Here is a 22088-nt window from a genome sequence, read left to right as displayed (position 1 = left end):
CGACTCAGTGGAAAACTGGAAATGACAATTTCGTTAGGCAGTGAGTGGGTCCTTATATTACCATCTTGGATCTTAATAGGATGAAAAATGGTGAGAAATCTTCTTTTTCATGAATGCTGTATTTTGGTGCAGATGGAAGTCCCAACTGGAACTTGAAATAATGTTATTACGAAAAAGCTGGTTCGAAAATTACCATAAGAGAATTTCTGTAATGTCTTCGCTTTGTAAGCTGTAACCATTTACGTTGGGCTGGCCCAAGTTACTTAGAAAAGAATGAACTTTTCTTTGGGCCCTCTCGACTTTGATATGTGGGCCGAGAAATATGTTAATCCAAATTGGCCCATGATGATGCGAGTAAGAGTAACAACGATTGTTCAACCTCCAGGAGTGCGCTCATTATTCCCCGATAAGAGGATAAAGCAATTGAGCAGCCCCTGGAGCTCACGACGCTCTGTTCGCACGTTACTAGAAACTGCAGGAAAATAAAATCCAGATAGACGGAAAAGAAAATGGCGCAAACACTGGCAATGCCTGTGGTACCCTCTCTCTCTGCAATATGCAACGGACTCAAAAGTACTTCTCTCTCCAACTCCATCTCTCTTCCTATTTCAAACCCTCCCAAGGTAACCCTCCCATTTTTCTTCTTCTTATACTTCCAATTTATTTTTTCTTTTGCTCTTCTGGAAAATTAGAGAATTATGTGAGAAAGGGGAATGATAAATTATTTTTGCATTTTTCTTTCACTCAGTTGTTATGTCAGTTAAATTAGATTCGTATGAATTTGGGTGGGTTAAGTAATTGTCGTTAACCAGGCACAGATTGGGCCGGTCATTCATGTTGAAGAAATATAACTTCCAATCCATGTTGCAATTATGTAATTCGATACTTTACTTCTCTGGTTATGATAGTGGTTAGCTTAATCTCAATTGGGATGCTTTTTCTTTTTTTTCTTGTTTCTCCTTGCAATGTCCTGTGTAATGAAAAATCGAAGAACTAAAAGCAGTTTTTTCCTTTCCTGTTTGGCTGATGAATTAAATGGGAGATCATGCATTGTGCTTTGTGTGCTGCTTTGTTTTTCTCCTTTTATATTTAGGCTGGCAGTCTAAGCATCCGATGTGCCCGTGTTGGAGGAGTGGAGATTCCAAATAGCAAGCGAGTCGAATATTCTCTTCAGTACATTCATGGAATTGGCCGCTCAAATGCTCGCCAAATCCTCTCTGATCTCAGCATGGAAAACAAAATCACCAAGGACTTATCAGAGGAAGAGCTCATTACTCTTCGTGATGAAGTTTCCAAGTACATGATTGAAGGAGATTTGGTAATCCTGTTTTTTCATGTGTCTGATCTTTTTTGGTATTTTAGTGCAGCTTTTATACCTAAGCAATTTGATTTTGCATGCCGCAGAGGCGGTTTAATGCCCTCAATATAAGGAGGTTGAAGGAGATTCAGTGCTATAGAGGGATAAGGCATATTCAGGGTTTGCCATGCAGGGGGCAGCGCACAAAGAACAATTGCCGAACCTTGAAGGGGAAGAGGGTTTCTATTCCAGGAAAGAAGAAAGCACCTCGTTAGTGAAGCAGGTTATGTTTATCTTGTCTAGTTGTTTGTAATTTGTGAATTGAATTTGTGTGAATTAAGTTGGATTACTGATGTTCTTTAGTTGATCAGATTGAGTTTCTGGTATATGGAAGTGTTTTGGCATGATTTGAATTTTCCACGCAATTCTGATGTTCTGAATGGTATGTGGTACTTGTGCTTCATCATTCTTTCGACATGCAAATTAATTCTTATAGTCAATAATCCTGGGTCCTTCAAAATATAAACGATTTGATCCTTGTGGAAATTGTGAGCATATATCTAAATATCTGTAAACTTTGAGATCTGAGCTACACGTGATGTTGCACACGTGCTCGGAGTAGAAAATATAGAAAGGTTTTGAAAAGCCTAGTGAATGATGGCATGTCCATTCCCAGAACTTTATTACATTCTTGCACAGTTGCTAGCCCTAAAATCTCCTCGTCTGTGGGTCAATCTTGTGTTGATTCCATGTGAAAAATACACAGCAGCAATTTAGGTATATGTTTTTACCCTTGGTAATCAAATATTTTGCCTTGCTCGGTTTTCCAAGGAAAATATCTCCTTGCTGTTTACCTGTGCTCATTTGATCACAACACTCAGAAATATCTTCTTAAACCGTTTGATTTGATTTTACCTGCTGATCAAGAATTTCAATAGGGATAAACAACCACACAAATGCATGTAATATTTCGTTGTTGGACACCCAAAATCTATGAGAAATCTTGTGTAAATATGCTCAAGATATTGGTGGGACCTCAACTTCAAATAGTATTTCAATCACAAAATTTTCCTAGATCAGCATATTCTTCTCCAATAAGTATTTCTATTTGATGTACAGTTTTCTGTATTAAACTTTTTTTTTTTTTTTTAATTAGAATTGCCCTTTAGTGTTTCTTTGAATATGAATTTGAATTGAATAAGTAATTTTTTCTATTCTCTAAATTATTGAGAGTTGAAGTGTAAGTTTGATGACTTATAACTCATCAAGAAGAGAAGTCTCTTTTTTAGATGATATCTTATCGCTATTTAGATTTTATAGTCGTAATTTTAATGCACTTCAGGAATTTTAGAATTTTAGGGTGCACATGATGTGGCGCAGGATGTTAGACACGCGTATAAAACACATTTGTTCCTCTTCTTTGATTTCCTTTGTAAACTTCTCAATGTAAGAATAAAAAAATATTTTTACATTTATTCCAATTATAGTTAATAAAGTTTTATATGATATTAGTTACTGGTTATAGTCAAAATATAAAACAAATACAAAATCTTTGAGACAGACAATTATATTATTATTTGCTACTTTTTTTTCACGCCATTATAAAAATGAAAGTTTAAATTTTCTCCTAATCAAAAAATTTGTGTAATTTGACCAAGTCTTGATTGAAAATTTAATAACATGCATGATAATATATAATTAATCATATATATTATTATTACAAGAATCCAATAATTTGTGTAAATATACAAATTAGTAATCACTCAGTAACACTAATCCTATTTTGTTAAATTATCATAGTGATGAGCCAAAATTTATCACTGTTTCAAAAAATAAATTTACCGGTTCAAACCCATTTTAACAATAGCTCAATCTACACTCCTAGATATAAAAGAGTTTTTCATGGCCTATTATTTTTTTTATCTCGTTAATGTTAATGTCACATGTTTATTTTTCATTATTATTTATATAAAAAAAATTTCTCTTATACTACTAGGTGAAAACCTTTAAGCCCTCTCCCTCGAGCCAAAAAACAAGATATAAGGGGTATGTATACTCTATATAGCATTCCGGGAAAATATTTACAATTTTAAATTATTTTTTTTTAGAATATATATTTTTTAAAATATCATTACATTCTTTTTATCAAACTACTGACTTTATTATTGAGAGTTTCTGTATCATGAAAGAAGATTTTTTATAGATATTAAATATCATTACCTAACTTACCAGACAATACTTGTTATCATCACAAATATTACACCTATTATCATCACACTTACTGGTCACCTGATTTATAAGACACCACCCTGCTATCACTTACCAATTCTTTTAAATTGATAAGAATTAATACAATTCTTCATATTAAATAACCATGACCATATACAATGACTATTAAAAATAAATTATTTTTTTAAAATTGAAAAAAACAATCAATTATTCAATACATTAATTTTATTTCTAAACATCATGGTTGGATTTTAACCTTACTTGCATTTTAAAACTCATCAACGATGTTGCTAAACCCAAACCTGAGCTTGACAGACAAGTTCACAGTACGCTCGGAGAAAATTTTCTTGTCACTGATTTTTTTGCCTCGAACAGATTCTCTCGTTTGGAATTCACACCTTTACTCTCCTCTCTCAACTTTGATGACGCAACCTTTGCGCAACTATCATTTCATTTTAGATTTTTCCAAACCACTCTCTGGCGATTGGATATTCACTGTAAAATACAACTGCTTTTTTTATCAAGACCTCGTTTATTTGTTAAAAAATATTTTTTAAAAAAAATAAATTCTGAAAAAATAAAAAAAAATTATTAAAAAATATTTTCAACCAACCAATTTTTTTATTGACAAACAATTTACTAAAATCTACTTTTTAAAAAAATAAACATGACCTAAGCTTAGTAATGTTTTATTAAGGTAGAAAAAAAGATACCTCTCATTTCAAACCAAAGTTACATCATGAGATCCACAATTTTTATTAGTAAACAATATAATTTAAAGAAATAAAAACAAAAACAACATTCGAGTATTAAATTCTTTTTTTTTTCTAACTTGCTAAGCTAATCATAACATCTAACATCTTTTATATTTATATTTATTTGAAGATTTTTTAATGTGTTAATATTAAAAATAAAATAAAAAATAATTTATTTTTATCATGAACATATATAATATCCCGTTGCATAACTAATGCCCTTTTAAAATTAAAAAAAAATTAGATTTAATCATAAAATTCAAAAGTTACCACTTAAAAATCTTCTATAAAAACACGAAAAAACACACCAACTTCAATTCAATTTATCTAAAATAAGTTTCATTATTAATTAATTGTTTTTCCAAGTAATGCTTCTATAAAATAATCTCATCAATTCAAGACAGATATCCCTTCATACAAAAGTCTCTTATCTTATTGAAGTATAACTAAATACTTGAAAGTATAATTTACTACATAATTTTATACTCTTTAAATATTAAAGTATAACTAAATTCTTACACTGTAAATAACAAAAAAAAAAATATTGTGAACTTTTTTATATTTTCTTTAAATTCTAAAAAATAATCGGTTTAGTATTTAGTTTATCCATTTTTTATTTTTAAAATATGATAAAAACATAATTTTATTCTTTATAAAACATATACGTCATACACGAAAACAATACTTTTTTTTCAGAAAAATAATTTTTTTTTCTTTTCTCAGATTTTCATTTCATACCAGATCCATCCGTATCCTACCTTAAAAAAAAATTATTGAAAACACCGACAAACTGAGAAAAAATTTTAAAATTATCCTTGAAAACTTTTTACATTTTGAAATGCTTACATAAAAATTAAAATTTTAAAAAATATTTCAAGAAAAACTAAATAAAAAACAACTTTTACTATCAAAACCAAGCTAAGATTTTGTTTGTTTCTATATTTCAAAAACACTTTTAAAAAAATTTAAAATTTTTTATTTTTTTATTAACTTTAAATTAATATATTTTTAATATTTTCAAATTATTTTAATGTGTTAATATCAAAAATAATTTTTTAAAAATATCATTAATATATATTTTAACACGAAAAATTATTTAAAAAAAACTATAACCACAATCCAAACAAACTATAAATATAAATGAAAAAACATAAAATCTAATCAGATTGCAATTGTCGTTGAGTCAACGGTCCAAGAGTTCAAAGAACTCGCGAGGGTTAAAACGCTATGATAGGAAAGCACAGGACCTAAAAAACCTCGAGGTGCTGAAACATCAAGCAAACTTCATACAACATATATGACAAAGGATTGTTCTGGAAACAAACACATCCTAATCCCAAGCCCGTGTTTCCAATTCACCCATTGATTTTGACCGTCCATCTTCAGCAATCCCTAGGGGGGAAATGAAAACACGGGCGAGCTAAAACGAAGTAACGCGCCACCACACTACTAGACACCACTAGCATAGACTAGCCACAATCCCAAGTCCATGAGAGGAGCAGGAAAATCAAACCCAAATCACTCAGCTACAACACAGAGAGAAACAAACAGTATTTCCTAGAAATTAAAAGGTTGAAGAAACAAGGACTTTCTTTTACTTGTTCAAGGATTTCCTCCGACTGAAACAACCTCTCTCCAATGGAAAAGCTGGGTCTACACGCCTTCCGACAATACTAGGTGCGGTCTGACTCCACCCATCACGTGCAGGCAGTAGAACAACAGGCAAATAGGCATTGGTATGACATGGAAACACAGAATTCTTGTAGCGATTGCAGAGGGCATCTTTTCCCTGAATTGCACGAAACATTAGAGAGGGTCAACGAATTCTATCCAGGTATAGAAATATTAGGAAACCAGATTCACCTGGATAGTTGCTAAGGATACTTCACATGTCTTGCGGTTTGCACCGACATCCCACTTGTACTTGTTGAAAGCTTTCCAAAATCTCAAGGCTCCAGCTGCGTTAGTGAAGTTGACAAACGCATAACCCAGATTTGCTCGTCTCCTATGATGTAAAATATCAAATTTCTCAAGTTCACATTTTCGACAGGGCAAGTTTCTGGTTTCACACACCAACACTGAGGAATTATGCTTGAATTACATAAAATCGAACGAGACTGTTACACTAAGTCGTTCCAGAGAGAGTTGAACAGTTAAAACTATTGCTAAAGCCGAAGCTGGTATAGCAAAATTTACGATTTGTAGACGAAAAGGAGGAACAGCAAGGCCAGACATCTGTGCGAAACATCAAGTAAGCTTAAATGTACAAGCGGTAGGGAAAAGTTACTTACACAAAGTCCATGGGCAAGTAGAAAAAATCATACTCTGATTTAACACGATCACATCGCTGCATAGCCTTTTGATTCTCTCCCAAACAGTGCACGTCCAGTATTCGCAGTAAATCATGCCTTCTACTCCATGGCCATAAATTAGAAGAAGAAAGAGTTATTGCTACTAACTTAATATCTTATAAACACTAAAAATTTAGTGCCCGCATATAAGGTAATTTCTAAAAACCATAACAAACATCAAAATCAGCCATATACCCAATATAGCATGAGACAAATTAAATTTAACAGAAGATTGAAAGAAAACAATTATCGAAGGAAGTCATGATGAGAAAATTAACCTACCCAAGCTGATTTGGAATATTCTTGATCATTAAAGTAGTTTTTCCTGCTAAAAAAACTTCATCGGTGCTACAAGAAAGTACCCCATCCTCCTCCTTAGCACTCAACCCCTGATCATCACCGCTACTCTCCCCATACAACTTAGATTCAGTCTTAGGCACCCATAATTTCTCCCCCAAAAAAACCCCACTATCTCTTCGCTTTGCCCTTAGCCGAGGAGGTGCAACAAACCTCCTGGCACCTCCACCAAAAACCCTCTTTTCCACGTTGCCCAAAACCCCAGAATAGCAATCCTCACATTTCACTCTTTCCTCAAATTTGACAGCCTCGGATTCTTTCGGATTCTCACCGGGGGTACAGCATGTTCCTTGGTTTCCACTGTCACTGTAATGAAGGTGTGGATAGGGCACAGTGAAAGGTTGCCTATAGATGTTGTAGTAGGCAGTGGCTTCTTGGTACACCCAAGCTTGGGTCAACTGGTGTTGCACGGAGAGGTAGGGATTAGCGAGGAACCCAGGAACCATGGTGGGCACTGATCGAGTCACCCACGCTAGTTGAGATTGCAACTGTTGTGGGAGGGAGCCATAAATCTCTTGTGAAAGCTGGGGTAGTTTTGAGGGTAACACGATCATCCCACTGTTTGGTGGTAGAAATGGCGAAGACACACTTGCTTCGGCTCTCGTGTAAGGGGAAGCAGAAGGGTTCAAAGGTTTAGGGTTTGGTGCGTTAACAGCCATTTAAGAACAAAATGTCCAGAGATATATTATATATAGGTCAGAAACAAGAGAGAGGTATGAATTAATGGAGTATCAGTGACCGCTGATTGGCAGGGACGGGATATGAGCCAAACCAGACTGAAAAATAACTGAAGATGGTATTGATAAGCAAGGAAATAACAAAATTGAGGATCAAGGTGGAGTATATATACAATATACGTAGATAATTTATACGTATTAGTATGTGGGTGAAGCAGGCGGTGCAGAGTGGAAGAGATAGGACAAGTGCTGCAAGGGAGTAGGTTGCTAGGGTATGAAATGATGAAAATTGAAACTGGAGACTACTATTATATCTCTGCATTAAATGCAGCCTGAGTTGAAAGACAAACTCAGTTTAGCTTTGGCGGCGTGAAATGAGAACGAAACTCTCTCTCATGCATGTATAGTGAATCTTCTGCTGTCAGTGATCTGCTCTCCCATGGTTCTTTTTTGGCTTTAAAGATTGTCACCGATAACGTGGTTGTATCTGTATCTTTATAAAAATTATTAAAAATTAAATTATTTTTATATATTTTAATATGTTAATGTTAAAAATAATTTTAAAAAAATAAAAAATTTATTTTTTAATATATTTTAATATAAAAAATAATTTAAAAAAACAACTATAACTTACACTTCTAAATAAATAGTATTCGTGCTGCAAACTTAATTTTTCATAAAATTTGAATCTAAACGAAATTAATATATAAAAATAAATAAATAAATAATTTGAAGTTTTCGAGGTAAACTCAAGCCAGGAGAAGACATTCACTTACATTAATAATTTTTTTTTTACGGTGATTTATGTAATTTTTTAAAGTATTTTTATTTATAAATATATTAAAATATTTTTTATTTTTTAAATTTATTTTTAATATTGTTACATTAAAATGATTTTAAAATATAGAAAAATAATTTTAAATTAGATTAAATTCAAAAACTAAAGTTACTTTTTTTAAAGTTAAATTTAAAAAGGAACAACAAATAAAAAACTCAACATAACTTATATCGTTGTCAAAATCAATAAAGAATCATAGAGAAATTAAATAATAATAATCATGAAATTTAATCTTCAATTATATAAATATTTAATGAAGACTGAAAAAATATAAGTTTTGAAAAGGAAAGAGAAAAACAAGCAAATTCATGCAAACCTTCTAAATTTGGAATGATCTTCTAAATTTACAATCCGTTATTTGAGCTCAATCAAGAATTTCAATTCTTGATCAATTTTATATTGAGGGATAAAACAGAAAAAAAATGTTTAAATAATTTTTTAAAATAAAAAAATAACAATACAAAATAAGGATAAAATTTGATAACAAATAAAACAAAATGATGATGAAATCATAAAAAAATAAATTTAAAATTTATCTCAAATAAAAAATAATCAAAAGAATATAAAATAGATTTGACATATAAAAAAATTTAAAAGGATAAAATTGAAAAAAATATAGTTTTATAAATTAAAAAATATATAATTTTTATAAATTATTTCATATAAAATAAATAATAATTTAAAAAAAAAAAAAAACACCAACTCAGATAGCCAAAATGATTTGAACCCTGCCTAGAAGGTAGCGTTCGGCTGCCAGCAACATTGTATATGTGACCATTATCCACATGTGTAATGAGTCGGCCACTTTTAATAAAATTATATTCATGTTTATTAAAGGTACTAATCGTCTAGGCAGATCTAATAATAACAAAAAAAAATGAAAAGATAAAAATGTCTATGAAAGCAAATTAAATAAATTTTTACTTAAAATGCCGTTGAGTCATTTAGCTATATTTTAATACAAAGAAAAAGCCTCTAAGCACGGGTTTTTAGATATTTTGATTTTAAAAATAAGTTAGTTATTTCATTATGCTACAGAATGTTTAAAGATTGTTTCGTGCCCTTTTAGTATAATAATAAGATATGAATCCTATAAAAATATATTTTATTACCCTCAATTATGAGTTAATTGATTTTTTTAAAGAGGAGAAAAATAGTCACGTTTCAATCTATAATACAATAAATCCAGGGATACATTAATTCACTCATCCTTTATTTTTTCTTTAAAAAAAAAAAACAGTGCTATGAACTTGGTTTGTTTGAAATTGAGGTGGTAATGGTTTAAATTACTTTTTGTTTAGAAATAAATCAAAATAATTTTGATATCAATACTTTACAATAATAGTATATATATATATATATATATATATAAAATAATTATTTTAAATAAAAAAAATTCAAAATTTGAGGTTGTCAGTGGAGGGTTAAATAAAGCTTTTTTTGTTAATAAGGCATGTCTTGAAAATAAAAGGTTTCCAACATTATGGAGTTGATTATAAATGAGTTTTGTAGTTTATGAAAATAAAATAATTAATATTGGTGTAAAGAATTAAAATAATCTTAAAAAACATTGACCAGGCTTGATTTTTTATCCCCTACAGATCGCCTTTATTTATGGTTAACTTGTTTTTAATTTTTTTTATTAAAAAATAAATAAAATAACAAAAATAATTATGATTAGAATTAAATTTTAAAATTTATCTAATAACATAAAAATTAAAAAATTAAGTAACACAACTCGAATAATCATGTTATCTAGTCTATTTATTTTTATGTTTCAAAAATATTTTTTTAATTTTTTATTTATTTAAAATTATTTTTTATATTTTTAAATTATTTTAATATGCTAGTATGAAAAATAAATTAAAAAAATAAAAAAAATAATATTTTAATATATTTATAAATAAAAACATTTTAAAAAAACTAATCACTATCACCATATAATATAAAGTATAATTTGAGCAGCACTTCTCTATAAGCTGCGATGCCTCCGATAGCTGAACCAAGCTTGGTAATTAGCAACGCAACGTTGAAAATACTATATTGTTTCTATGTACGCAACTCCGAAAAAAAAATATAAAGATTGCGCAGCTGGGTGTGGTGCAGCATTCACCTATGTACTAGATGGAGCGCAACATTTCATTTATCCCAGATTTCAGCACAGATGAGGTACTAAACTCCGTTGGCTGCGGCTGTGGCTATGGCTGTATTTTAATTAAAATATAATTTATAATTATTTAATAATAAAAAAAATTGATTTATTATACATGGGTACTATGTTAGTTTTGCGTCTAAATGCTGTAAATGAAAAGCTATGAAATCCTGCTTTTCAAGTACTGCGCACCTTAAAAAATGATGAACTGTGCAATTCATTGCATTGTTCACACTTTTTTTTTTTCCAGTTTGTTAATTTTATTAATATTTAAAAAAAATAGTTTAGAGTGAATTAAATTCATTTGCACTATAATGTAAACAATATATTTTTTTTCTCGAAAAACTAGTATAGAGTGAATTAAATTCACTTGCACAGTAATATCAATTTTATATATGATAATATTTTTATCTAATTTTATTACACGCTCCAAAAATTATAAAAACTGTGGTTCTTATATCGGATGATTTTTGTACGTAATGGAATTATAAATAGTTTAATGGAATAATAAAAAAATATTTTATACAAGGTATTAATTATTCAATGATGTAATAGAAGTAATTAATTTTACAATATTTAAATTTAAAACCATCAATATTAATATATATTTTTGAAAATTACTTTATAATATTAATATCAAAAATATTTTTAACCAAACACATTAAACTACATTTTCTTCAACCTTAATTTCAACCATACAGTTTTAACCAAACACCTATTTTTTTCAAATTAACTTTAACTAAAAATAATTTTTTATAAAATAATTTTTTTAAAATTATAATTATAATAGCTATCATAATATCAAATACATTCTAAAAAGTTGTGAAGGTTGCGTGATAACCACCAACCTTCACAACTTGTTTTATTTATTATTAAAAGATTGCACTGTTTCTTTGAAACACAGTTCTTTATTTATTTTTTTGAAAATATTTATTAAGTTAGGCTACTCAGCTATTTGCAAAATAAATAAATAAATCTCGAATGAGCTGCCTTAAAAAACCTCTTAAAATTCCGGGCACTGCAACTAGTGCCTGTCAGACCATAACTCATAATCAAAGTTATATCCTTGAAGATATTTTAGGTGGCTTTTCTAAAAAGAACCGTTTTTTTAAATAGTTTTATATCTAATTTTGAAATTCGGCCCTATAAGTTAAGTAGGGATGTCATAGTTTTGGAGCTGAAACTAGGTTGAATTAAAAAAAAAATAAAAAAAATTATGACTTAATAGTTTGTTCTTAGTGAACTGGTTGAACTAGGCAAAATCCAATCAAAACTTATTAACATTCATTTTTATATTAAAATAATGTTATTTTAATTTTTTTTAAAATAAAAATTAATCTGATAATCCAGTTAAAATCTTAGGGCTGAGATTAAAAACTATAGTTTTATATAATATAAATCAACTACTATGAAAACAACTAGCGTGTATATGTGCAGCAACTTCATTGTTTATACTTTATCAGGTGAAACAGCTGGATCTTTTTCTTTTTCTTTTTTCATTTTTGAACCATACAAGTATAAGAGCTTAAAAGGACCGTGGCTTTTTATTCGATCATTGGATACGATAAATAAAGATTCAGGATAACTGATTTATTTTTAAGATAAACAAAAATATTCACAAAAAACAAGCCAAAAAATAGAACCAATACTCCAACTGAAGGATGAGACGGGAAGAAAATTAGCTTAGACAAAAAAAATAAACATGCAGACCCTGAAAAATATCTTAAACCTAATCAAATCTTCAAAGCTTGTAGTATGTGAAAAACTGGATGTAGATTGAATCAAAAAGTTTATTGTAAACCAATTTAAAAACATTAATGTAAAAAATTTTCTAAAGCATAAAAAAATGACAATCAGAATAACATGGATCAAATTTAATTAAAAAAATTATGGGAGTGTGAAATGTAAATCAAATCAATTTAAAAAATAGTTTCAAACAAGAAAAATAGAAGTAAAAAGAATATAAACTAAATTTTAAAGATAAAAAAAGTAAAAGGGGGTGAAGTTGAAAAGGCATGTCAATTTTATAAATTGTGCAGGTAAAAAAATTTATAACGAGAGGAAAAGGGACTCAGTATAAATAATTAATAAATTAAAGTGTTGTTTTAGATTTTTTAAGGGATGGCGTGAGAATTTAGGCAAAGAGATAGAAGAAAAAGACAAAAAATAAAAATCACCTTCGCCAAACTGCTAAGGATTTTGAAACATGCACTACCCCATCAAGACGGAGACACTGAGTCTGAGACCATTCAAATTTCAAATGTTGCTCTCAAATGTGACATTTGGTGGCTAGACAACTCTACATGCGTTGCCTAAATGATACGAGAGCTGTCTAACACGCATCAACAAGGTATTTTCATAATAATATACAATACATTTTAATTATCAAAATGCCATTGTCTAACATTTAAATCTATAATGAATATAAAATAACATAAAATAAAAGATTTATTTTGTTTTTTTCTTTTAGAGCATTAAAGTCATGACAAAATTTTAATAAAATTCAAAAGATCAAAATGGCCCATAATAATTGGCATTGTATTTTTTCTATTCCAAGATTAAATTAATAATTTCACTATATAATTAAAAATAAAATAATTAATCTAACCTCGTATAATTTATAGAAGATAATTTTCTAGTGGTGAAAAGGTAATTTACTCCTTGATAATTAGTTTAATTTTTTAAAACTAAAGAAAATTTTATTATTTCACTGTTACCAAAAAAAACAGAGCAATATCTTTTAGGGTACAATAACTTCTTCTTTTTTAGCGTTTTCTTTTTAAATTTAATATTATATGATGGACTAATAGGAAAGCTTGAAACCTACAAATAAACATGTATTTTTTATATATATAAAAAAAAGCTCCGTGTTTGATGGTCTTGTATTATCCTAGGCAGCGTATCCGTGCGATACAAGAATCAATAATTTTAAAGTGCATGTGAAAAAATACAAGAATAATTAATTTTAAAATCATACAAAAATTAAAAAATAAGTATTTTTTCTGAGTGAATATCCATGAATACATTTTTTAATATTCTTATATATTATATTTATATATAAATAGTCATAAAATAGTTGTTAAAAGTACTATAAAAAACTCTTATACTATTTAAAAAATATGACATGATCAAACAATTTTTTAAATATTATTTTAATAATTTCATTTGAAAAATTATTCTACCATGCAAAAAATAAAAGCAATGAATAAAAAGGCCATAAGGACCCAGCCTAAAAAGGAAAAATACAATAGCAGATACATCATCAATAAACAAATTAAACATATTACAAGTCGTCTTCTATAATATTTTTTAATGAATAAAATTTAGGATTTATGTTTTTGTACCTTAAAATCCAAATATTAACTTGTTTTAACATTCTTAAAAAGAAAAACTACTTCCATTAAACTTTCATTTCCAAAGCTAAGCCAATGACATAAAGACTAAGCTGTTTTTTAATTAAAATGTTATTGGCCAAAACCTTTATTAATAATGATGAAATAAATTTGTAGATTAAAGTATAAAACAAAAAATTATAAGGACCAAATAACTATAAAAATCAAAATATTTTAAAGACAACTATAAAGAAACAGTGCAGGTTTATTAGTACCACCTGCTATAATAAAAATAACACACGCTACAGTTGATAAAGTAATGTAATTTCCCACCACGTGTCATGGTTCAAACATGACGCAGAACAATAATATAAAAAAATATATAATTTTATGAAATTTTTCTCTCAACAATGTTATTGCTCCTATATTATAGTAGATGGTCATTATAAACAGTTAAGTTTGATCTTGCCAGATTAAATAAGGAGTGGATGACGTAATACACACACACACACACATATCAGTGAGATAGGTTTAGGTAAAAAAAAAACATTTTAGTCGCGCCATATAAATATAACAATTTAAAGGGACCATGGGTTTTTATACTATAATTAGATCGCGATTAAATTTGTACAAGAATTTTTAAAAATATTTTTTTTAATAATAGAATTGCTATGTGAATTATCAATTTTTTAAATATAAAATATCTCATCAAAACCCTTCACTTTGAATAGTTTTAAGATCTTTTTTATTATGTTTTAAATCAACTTACTAGTTTTATCAACCATTACAAATTAATTAGACAATAAATAACATTTTTGATCTTAAAAAAAATAATTTTTATATCTTGAAACAGATATGCAAAGCTTAATAAATATCACATTTTTAAAGTATTATATGAACAAACTATTTTATTTAGAGCGTGTTTGGCAGTGTAGTAGGAGTTGTTTTTTAAATAATTTTTCGTATCGAAATGCATGTTAATGATTTTTTTTATTTTTTAAAAATTATTTTTGATATCAGCATATCAAAACGTACAAATCACACCTAATTTTAACAACAAAAAAAATCTAATTTGTTAGGAGCGCAATTTATACCGTGTTCCCAAACGCTGCCTTACTCAAAACTTTTTGCTGCTATATTAATTCATTAATTTTTTAATTTTAGGTGCTAATTCTCCTATTTATCCTAAATTGCCATTCCTAGATGAAACTGTAAAGTTTCCAGCAAAATAAAATAAAATAAAATAAAATGCAAATACAAGTTCCAGAGATCACGTGCCATGATTAGCAACTGGTGACATCATCAGTTCACTCGATCCCATTTTAGAGATTAGAAAGGCATGGAGCAGTATACTGGGAACAGAAGTTTCATAAATGAGCCCCTTAAATTTTCGAGGTTGGCGCAGAGAATCCCGTAGTAGATGCAAAAAGGACATATGTTCTCTTCCAAAAACTGCCATTTTCTTGACACACATGAACCTGGAGGCATGTCTCCATTGTTAAAGTTCTCCTTGAGCCATGCAACAATACCCCAACCAGTTTCAGCAAAACCCTACCATAATCAAGTCTTCTTTTTTCCATCTTTCTCTGTACCTGTTGCATCTCTTTTATATTTCTGGATAAATCCATCCAAGATTGGGCTATCCGTTAGACTGGTGTTTTGTATTGGGGTTTGACTATTCCTCTTTCATGGTAGACCAACTAATTCTCTGCTTCGTCCTCCACACTAGCTAGAATGGAATCCCACCCCCTGCTGGTAGGCATGCTCATCAGAGGCCTTGGTAAAAAAGGTTAAGCAAAAGATAGAAGCAACACTGCTTCCAGCCTACTCATTGAGTGCAATGAAAAGTGTCTTGTCTTTCAATGGTCTGATCTGATCCGCACACAGCAACCTGGCAAGCTTGGTTGGGGAAGACGTTTGACTTATGGATACTTTCACCACGTAAAATTGATATCCTAAAGTGGAAAAAAAAACGTATATAACTATTCCTCCGGGTAAAGAGATTAGATATATCATACAAACTTGTTTTCCTTGTGGTCAAAAGAACTAGAAGCATGCCTCGTAACACACGCACACATGTGCCTGTTCTTTAAGATCATTAGATTTGGTGGAGAAAATATTTACACTGCCGTTTCTATTATTTCGTGTGCTTTCTTGAATCTTGTGTTTATGCAATAAAAGTTCATAAAATCAAATACTCCACGACAGCGCTCAGATGAATACTGAAACAGATGTGATGTAGTGTACAGATTGGTTTGGTTTTATAGGTGTAGGAAGACTAGACGATAGGGGGTTTGATTGTTGATGGTAAGGTGAGAAAGAAGGCTGTCATGTCAAGGGTCGTTTCGTTCTATGGCTAATAAAAAGAAAGTGTGAAAGAAGATGTTTCCCCCTAATATGCAAACTGAGAAAGCTGCGTCTGCCTACAGTCTGCTTCCCAGTTTTTATGGAACGATCGATTTAGAATATGTGAATGACAGTTGCGAAGAGGAGATGGAGAGGGTGGCTGGTTAATTAGCTATTCTTTCTTGTTTTCCAGATCTCAGACCCCCCAAAAAGCCACATCCACTGTCATCAGTAAAGTAAAAATATGTGAATTTTAGTATGATATAAGACAGCATTTCATTTGATTATCTGCCAATCTCAAGAAGAAGAAGGTTTCCCTTTGTTTGAAATAAAATTTATTAAATAATTAAGATGTAGTTTAAATATTCATGTTATAAGTTTTTTTTAAAAAATTATTAGTTCGAGCCTCACTAACTTTAGAATTATTGGAGGCTTATATGATTGTTATGAAAACCTATAAAATTAATCGAACTACATACAAACTAATCCAGAAATATATGTTAATAATAAAAAAAAATTTATCAAATACTTTAAAAAATATAGAAAAAACATGTATATTTATGACTCATTGCACTATATGAATTGCACCGTGAATATAAAATGTTTATACTGTGAACAAAAAGCATGATTGATGTAGATTTATGCAGATGCAAACTAAAAAAAAATCAAAATTTATTTTGGTCTGAGTATTTTTTTAACGTTAAAAAAAGAAAAAGCAAAACAAGTGGTTTTCTAGAAGCATGTGAGAGTTATTTCACCAGAAACCGTGGTCAGACCTTGTTTACTAGCGGGTACCGTGAACCAAATTATAAATTCATTTTGTAACCAGACACTGTATGTAATTGAGGTTGGGCAAAAAAGCAACAGCTGACTCTAATATTGTTTCAACATTTTAAGCAAAAAAACAATATCGAGCTGACTCTGTATTGTTTCAACAATTTAAGCAAAAAAACAACATAGAGTAAAAAAATTTCTTCTTCTAAATTTGTTAGAATCACGGAAAGAGAAACATTGAACGATGCTTTGTTTAATTTATTTATTTTTACTTTTATCCGTTAATAAAATCAAATTCCTTTAAAACAGCATCATTTATGGTATTTATAATTTATTTGGTATTGCATTTTTATATGATATAACAGCATTTCACTTGATTACCTTGCGAGTCTTAAGAAGAAGGTTTCCTTCGATTGAAATAGAATTTATCAAAGCGTTATTTAATGTTATTCTTTAACAATTTCAACAAGAAATAATAATATAAAGTCAACAAATTTCTTCTCTTAGACCTGTTAAAAATATAAAGAGAGTAACATCGAAGTGTGTGTTGTTTAGTGTTTTTTTATATATATAAAAAATTAGCTATTAAAATATTAAATTACTTTAAAATAGCATCTTTACTGTATTTAGACTTGTCGAGTTTATTTAAAAGTGTTGTTGAGATTGTTTTTTGAAATACTTTTCATACTAAAATATATTAAAATGATATTTTTTATTTTTAAAAATTATTTTTAAGATTGACGTATAAAAAAATTTCAAAACAAACATAAAAAAATTAATTTTTAGTAAAAAGAATCAAAATTTTAAGAAACGTGGTTTACATCTCGTTTCCAAATAGTGTCAAAATTCGAACATTATTCTTAACAATCAAATTTAATAATATACCTAATTTGTGCAGAAAACAATAGTTTGATGACATGATTGATTAATTTATAGCTCCAAGTGTTCATGAAATATTAAGTTATGCATAATGCTTAAGTTTTAATCAATGAGTGTAATTTAAATGGTACTCGCGTTCTTCTTGTCCTCAAAAATCTCTCTTGAAAAAAAGGAGAAAAACCTCCAGATCTACTATAAAACTGATCTTGAAAAAGCTAACGCGTATCCTTAAAATAACCGTTAAGTAATATCTAAACATATTTATTAAATTTTACTTGTTCAATCGTGTTAAAAGGAAATAAAATAAAATATTTAGATAAAAATAAATCACATTAGTTAAATGATTGTTATTTTATGAGATGACGTTTTTAATTGCTTATATAATTTTTTTTTAAAAAAAACGTGTGAATTTATTGCGAGAGATTTTTAACAACCACCCTAAGCATTATCTAAATATATTTATTATATTTCACTTGTTGTTATTATTATTAAAGCAATTAGTAATTGGGTTAGCCCGCTGATCTAGGAGGCCGACCAAACCTGGAGCTTAAAACAAGTTACATCCTGAACCGAGTACGATGGCTAGAGACAGGAAAGGTAAGACGTCATACATTTATTTTCTTTCGCTCCTTTCCAGATAATAAATAAATAATTTTTATCCTCTACGTATCTCTACAATCATCACCCTCGGTGAAGGAGATAGGGTGTAAACATGGGGAGGCTAAATTGAACTGACCTCTCTATTTATTTATTTGTAAATGTATATTATAGAACTATTTAATATTTATTGTTGCAACATATATTATAATCCAATCTTAAGTTATGGGTTCTAGGAAATTGAAATTAAATCAATAAAAAAAAAGGCATATTAAGTACTAGTAAGTGTGGGTACGAGTCGTACGACCCCAATTGATTTGATTTTTCTGTAGAAAGAATTCGTAGAGTCCGTGATCATTACCTGACTGGGGAGGTCCCTTTTAAAAAAAAAAAAACAAATTCCATTACTTTTTTTAATGTTTGCTAAATTTTAAATTTATTTTCAAAAATTATTTCAGCTTGTGTTTTAAAAGTTATCAAAATTTAAAATAAATATTTAATTTTTAATTTTATAAATATTTATTTTTGTTATTGTGTGATTAAGTAAAGGATAATTTATTAAAAAATATAATTCTCAAACCCAATTATTCCATCATTTGGATTGTATATTTGACGAGTTAAGCGTAAAATTTAGACTAATCTAATATATTATTATTTTAAAATTAAAAAAAAATTATTTTAATTTATTTTTTATATAAAACCATATGTTTTTACCAATTTTTTAGTGGTGTTTTTTTTCCGCCAAGTCAGATGAGTCATTTTAAAATAATATTTATATGATTTAGTTTTAAATCTAGAATATATAATGAGTTTTATTAGAAAAAAAGGAAGGTTCTTCCATTAAATTATATTTAATAATAATACTAAATAATCTCACAAACTCAATGTTTTTGCATATTAAAAAATAATAATTCAAGTTGTGGTGTGGCGTAAACATGGAAACCAGTATCAATCAGTTTGGATGGACATGTTTTCAAGTACGACAAGGAAAAAATGAGAAAGAAAGATAGAGAGTTCTACTTTACTGCTAACTGCTCTTTTTTCCCATCCAATCTAAATTATTAAATTCACAATTAATTATGATATATATATTCTGTACGCTAGGAAAATGAAATGATCTATATCTATTGTTTTGCTATGTTTATCCAAACTAACTTTATTAACAATACAACTAAAAAAAAGTTGGGTGGAACCAGGGCGGAACTAGGATTATCTGTTGGGGGGGCCAAAAAATATAATATATATTTTTAATTTATTATATATAAAAGTTAAAATAAAATAAAAACTACTCGATTTAGTTTTATTTAAAGAACGTATTACAAAACATATAATAATCTTTATACCTATTAAATACAAACATACAAAATATATAAGAAGCATTAACTAAAACGAAACATTATTTATGTTTAATAAACTTTGAAATAAAATAATAAATAATAATTCTTACATATTTATTTTAACTGTGCTCGTCGTTCTTTCATCGAATAGAAATCATTGATTATCATATCAATTGGGAATCTTTGAGCAATTTCTTTTTCTATATGGACAATCAAATAATTTGCAAGAAAATCATCCTCCATTCGATTGCGAAGTTTTGTTTTAACAATCTTCATCGCTGAGAAAGCTCGTTCAGTAGTTGCTGTCGAAACAGGAAGAGTCAAGATAAGCCGAATCAACCTGTCAATGAGTGGATAAATTGTTGATTTTTCTGTTTCAACCAATCCTTGACATAAATCTGCAATCGATGACATATTCTTTAACTTTGGTTGACTGGGTACATCAACTTCATAATGTTGCAACTGAAATCTCAAATAAATTTTTTCTTGGTCAGAAAAATCTTCAAGATAGAACTTGTCAACAAGCAAGCATATATCTTCAACATTGAATAATTTATAGCTATTTCTAGGATCTAAAGCTGTGCTCAATTTAAGAAGCTTGATTGCCTGCTCATTGAATATGTTATTTAGCTTTTGTAATTGCTAATCAATGATAGCTGCAAATATATCAACTCGGTAATGATGCTCAACTGTTACTGATTTTGTTTTACGACGAGATCGTCCCACACTAGAAAAACAAGTATCCATATCAGGAACTTCAATGTCTTGATGCTTACAAAATGATGTCACTTTTTCTAAAAGAGTTTCCCAACCTTCGTCTCTTAACTTCTGAATTAAAGTCTTTGTGCTAGTCACCAAATGCATAGCATTTAAAATGTCTTGAGATTTTTGTTGAAATGCTTGACAAAGCATGTCAGTAATTCCCATAACATTCTTCATTATATGTAAGAAGAATGCAAAATCAAATGACATTAGCAACTTAAATGAAAAGGCCGCATCACCTCGTTGAGAATAATTAGATCCATCTAAAGCAATGTTCTCAAAAACCTGATGGATACCGATCCAAACTGATCAAAATTAGATAAGAGGTTTTTAGACTAATCGAGTTTAAATAAAATCTAAAGACAAGAAGTCATTCGAGTTTGGGTATTTATACTGATATGTCAAATTCAAACCCAACCTGAAACCAATTTAAATTAAATAAATAATTTTAAATTACAAGAATGGGTATAAAAAAACTAAGATAAAATTATAGAGAAGTTGGATATAATAGGAGAAAAAAGATCGGAGACAAAGAGAGAGGTGTTCGGGATTGGATGTTAAATTGGCGGGATTCATTGTTTCGAGTAAGAGTAAAAAATCTAAATTTTAAAGATTATAGAGACTAAATTGTTTAAACTTACCAATAAATATTATATCTATTAATTATTATAGTTATCAATGGCACTATTAGATAAAAAAATAAATATATAAAAAACTATGCAACATAACATGTATAGAGATTCACATAACTTTATACAGTCTAATGCAAATATCAATTTTGGTACAGTGTGTTTATCAAAAATGTCCACTTATCATACTTACCAATATCATTTTGTATATTTATCACAGTAACCATACCTGTATCTTTGGGCGGGGCCTGGGGGCATGCGGTTAATTAATAGATGGGCATTGTTCCCGAGAAAAATAGATGGGCCCAGATTTATTCATTCGACGCCTTAAATTCAAGGGACTAATGGGCTGGACTGTTAATTTAACCCGAAATATACTGAGATAGTTAACTCGGCTGCTCGCTGTGGTCCTCTCAAATCTGCTGCTTTTCTTTTATGTTTATTTATTCCAGCTGGAAAGACGTTACCAGAAGTCAAAAAATAGATCGAAGCACGGATGGATTTTGACTGGATTCGGAATCCATGTTTAACAGATTATCGCTGGAAACATCACGCATAAAAGAAGCAACGCCATCATTCTTTTGTCCCTGGAGAGGCCCAGATGTCAAGTACAAGTGGAAGGAGTGGGCTTGGCATTCATCTGTTTGGGCTGGACTCGTCGAGATAAGCTCCAGAGGTCATCGTGGGAGCTGATATCTCACATTTCAGCGACATTACAATCTACATTCTAGCATCATATGGTAATGCCTCCTTTATCCAGATTATTTTATTTTAAC

General features: G+C 29.2%; 2 protein-coding genes across 2 annotated transcripts; one reads left to right on the top strand and one right to left on the bottom strand.

Annotated features, from left to right (window-relative positions):
• The first annotated feature begins 373 nt into the window (after positions 1-373).
• LOC118041746 (small ribosomal subunit protein uS13c) lies at positions 374-1679 on the top strand. The gene is made up of 3 exons (XM_035049232.2): positions 374-623; positions 1094-1318; positions 1405-1679. The coding sequence occupies exons 1-3, from the start codon at positions 510-512 to the stop codon at positions 1570-1572; spliced, it is 507 nt and encodes a 168-aa protein (XP_034905123.1). The 5' UTR covers positions 374-509; the 3' UTR covers positions 1573-1679.
• Positions 1680-5549: 3870 nt separating this feature from the next.
• Positions 5550-7832, bottom strand: LOC118041747 (uncharacterized). The gene is made up of 4 exons (XM_035049233.1): positions 6915-7832; positions 6573-6692; positions 6145-6286; positions 5550-6070 (listed from the first exon to the last, which is right to left on the bottom strand). Exons 1-4 carry the CDS (start codon positions 7646-7648, stop codon positions 5876-5878), a joined length of 1191 nt encoding a protein of 396 aa, XP_034905124.1. The 5' UTR covers positions 7649-7832; the 3' UTR covers positions 5550-5875.
• Positions 7833-22088: the final 14256 nt, after the last annotated feature.

This window comes from Populus alba, chromosome 14, assembly GCF_005239225.2.
Source record: "Populus alba chromosome 14, ASM523922v2, whole genome shotgun sequence".
In the NCBI taxonomy this organism is placed as follows: Eukaryota; Viridiplantae; Streptophyta; class Magnoliopsida; order Malpighiales; family Salicaceae; genus Populus; species Populus alba.
The sequence above is the reverse complement of the archived record's forward strand: the minus strand, read 5'-3'. Positions and strand labels throughout refer to the sequence as shown.

Bases quoted from the DNA above. Each gene is read 5' to 3' on its own strand.
- LOC118041746 (XM_035049232.2), top strand. From the start codon at position 510: ATGGCGCAAACACTGGCAATGCCTGTGGTACCCTCTCTCTCTGCAATA. The intron at 624-1,093 runs GTAACCCTCCCA...TTTTATATTTAG, and splicing joins CTATTTCAAACCCTCCCAAG to GCTGGCAGTCTAAGCATCCG. The intron at 1,319-1,404 runs GTAATCCTGTTT...TGCATGCCGCAG, and splicing joins ACATGATTGAAGGAGATTTG to AGGCGGTTTAATGCCCTCAA.
- LOC118041747 (XM_035049233.1), bottom strand. From the start codon at position 7,648: ATGGCTGTTAACGCACCAAACCCTAAACCTTTGAACCCTTCTGCTTCC. The intron at 6,693-6,914 runs GTAGGTTAATTT...GCCATGGAGTAG, and splicing joins AATATTCCAAATCAGCTTGG to AAGGCATGATTTACTGCGAA. The intron at 6,071-6,144 runs GTGAATCTGGTT...CGTGCAATTCAG, and splicing joins TATCCTTAGCAACTATCCAG to GGAAAAGATGCCCTCTGCAA.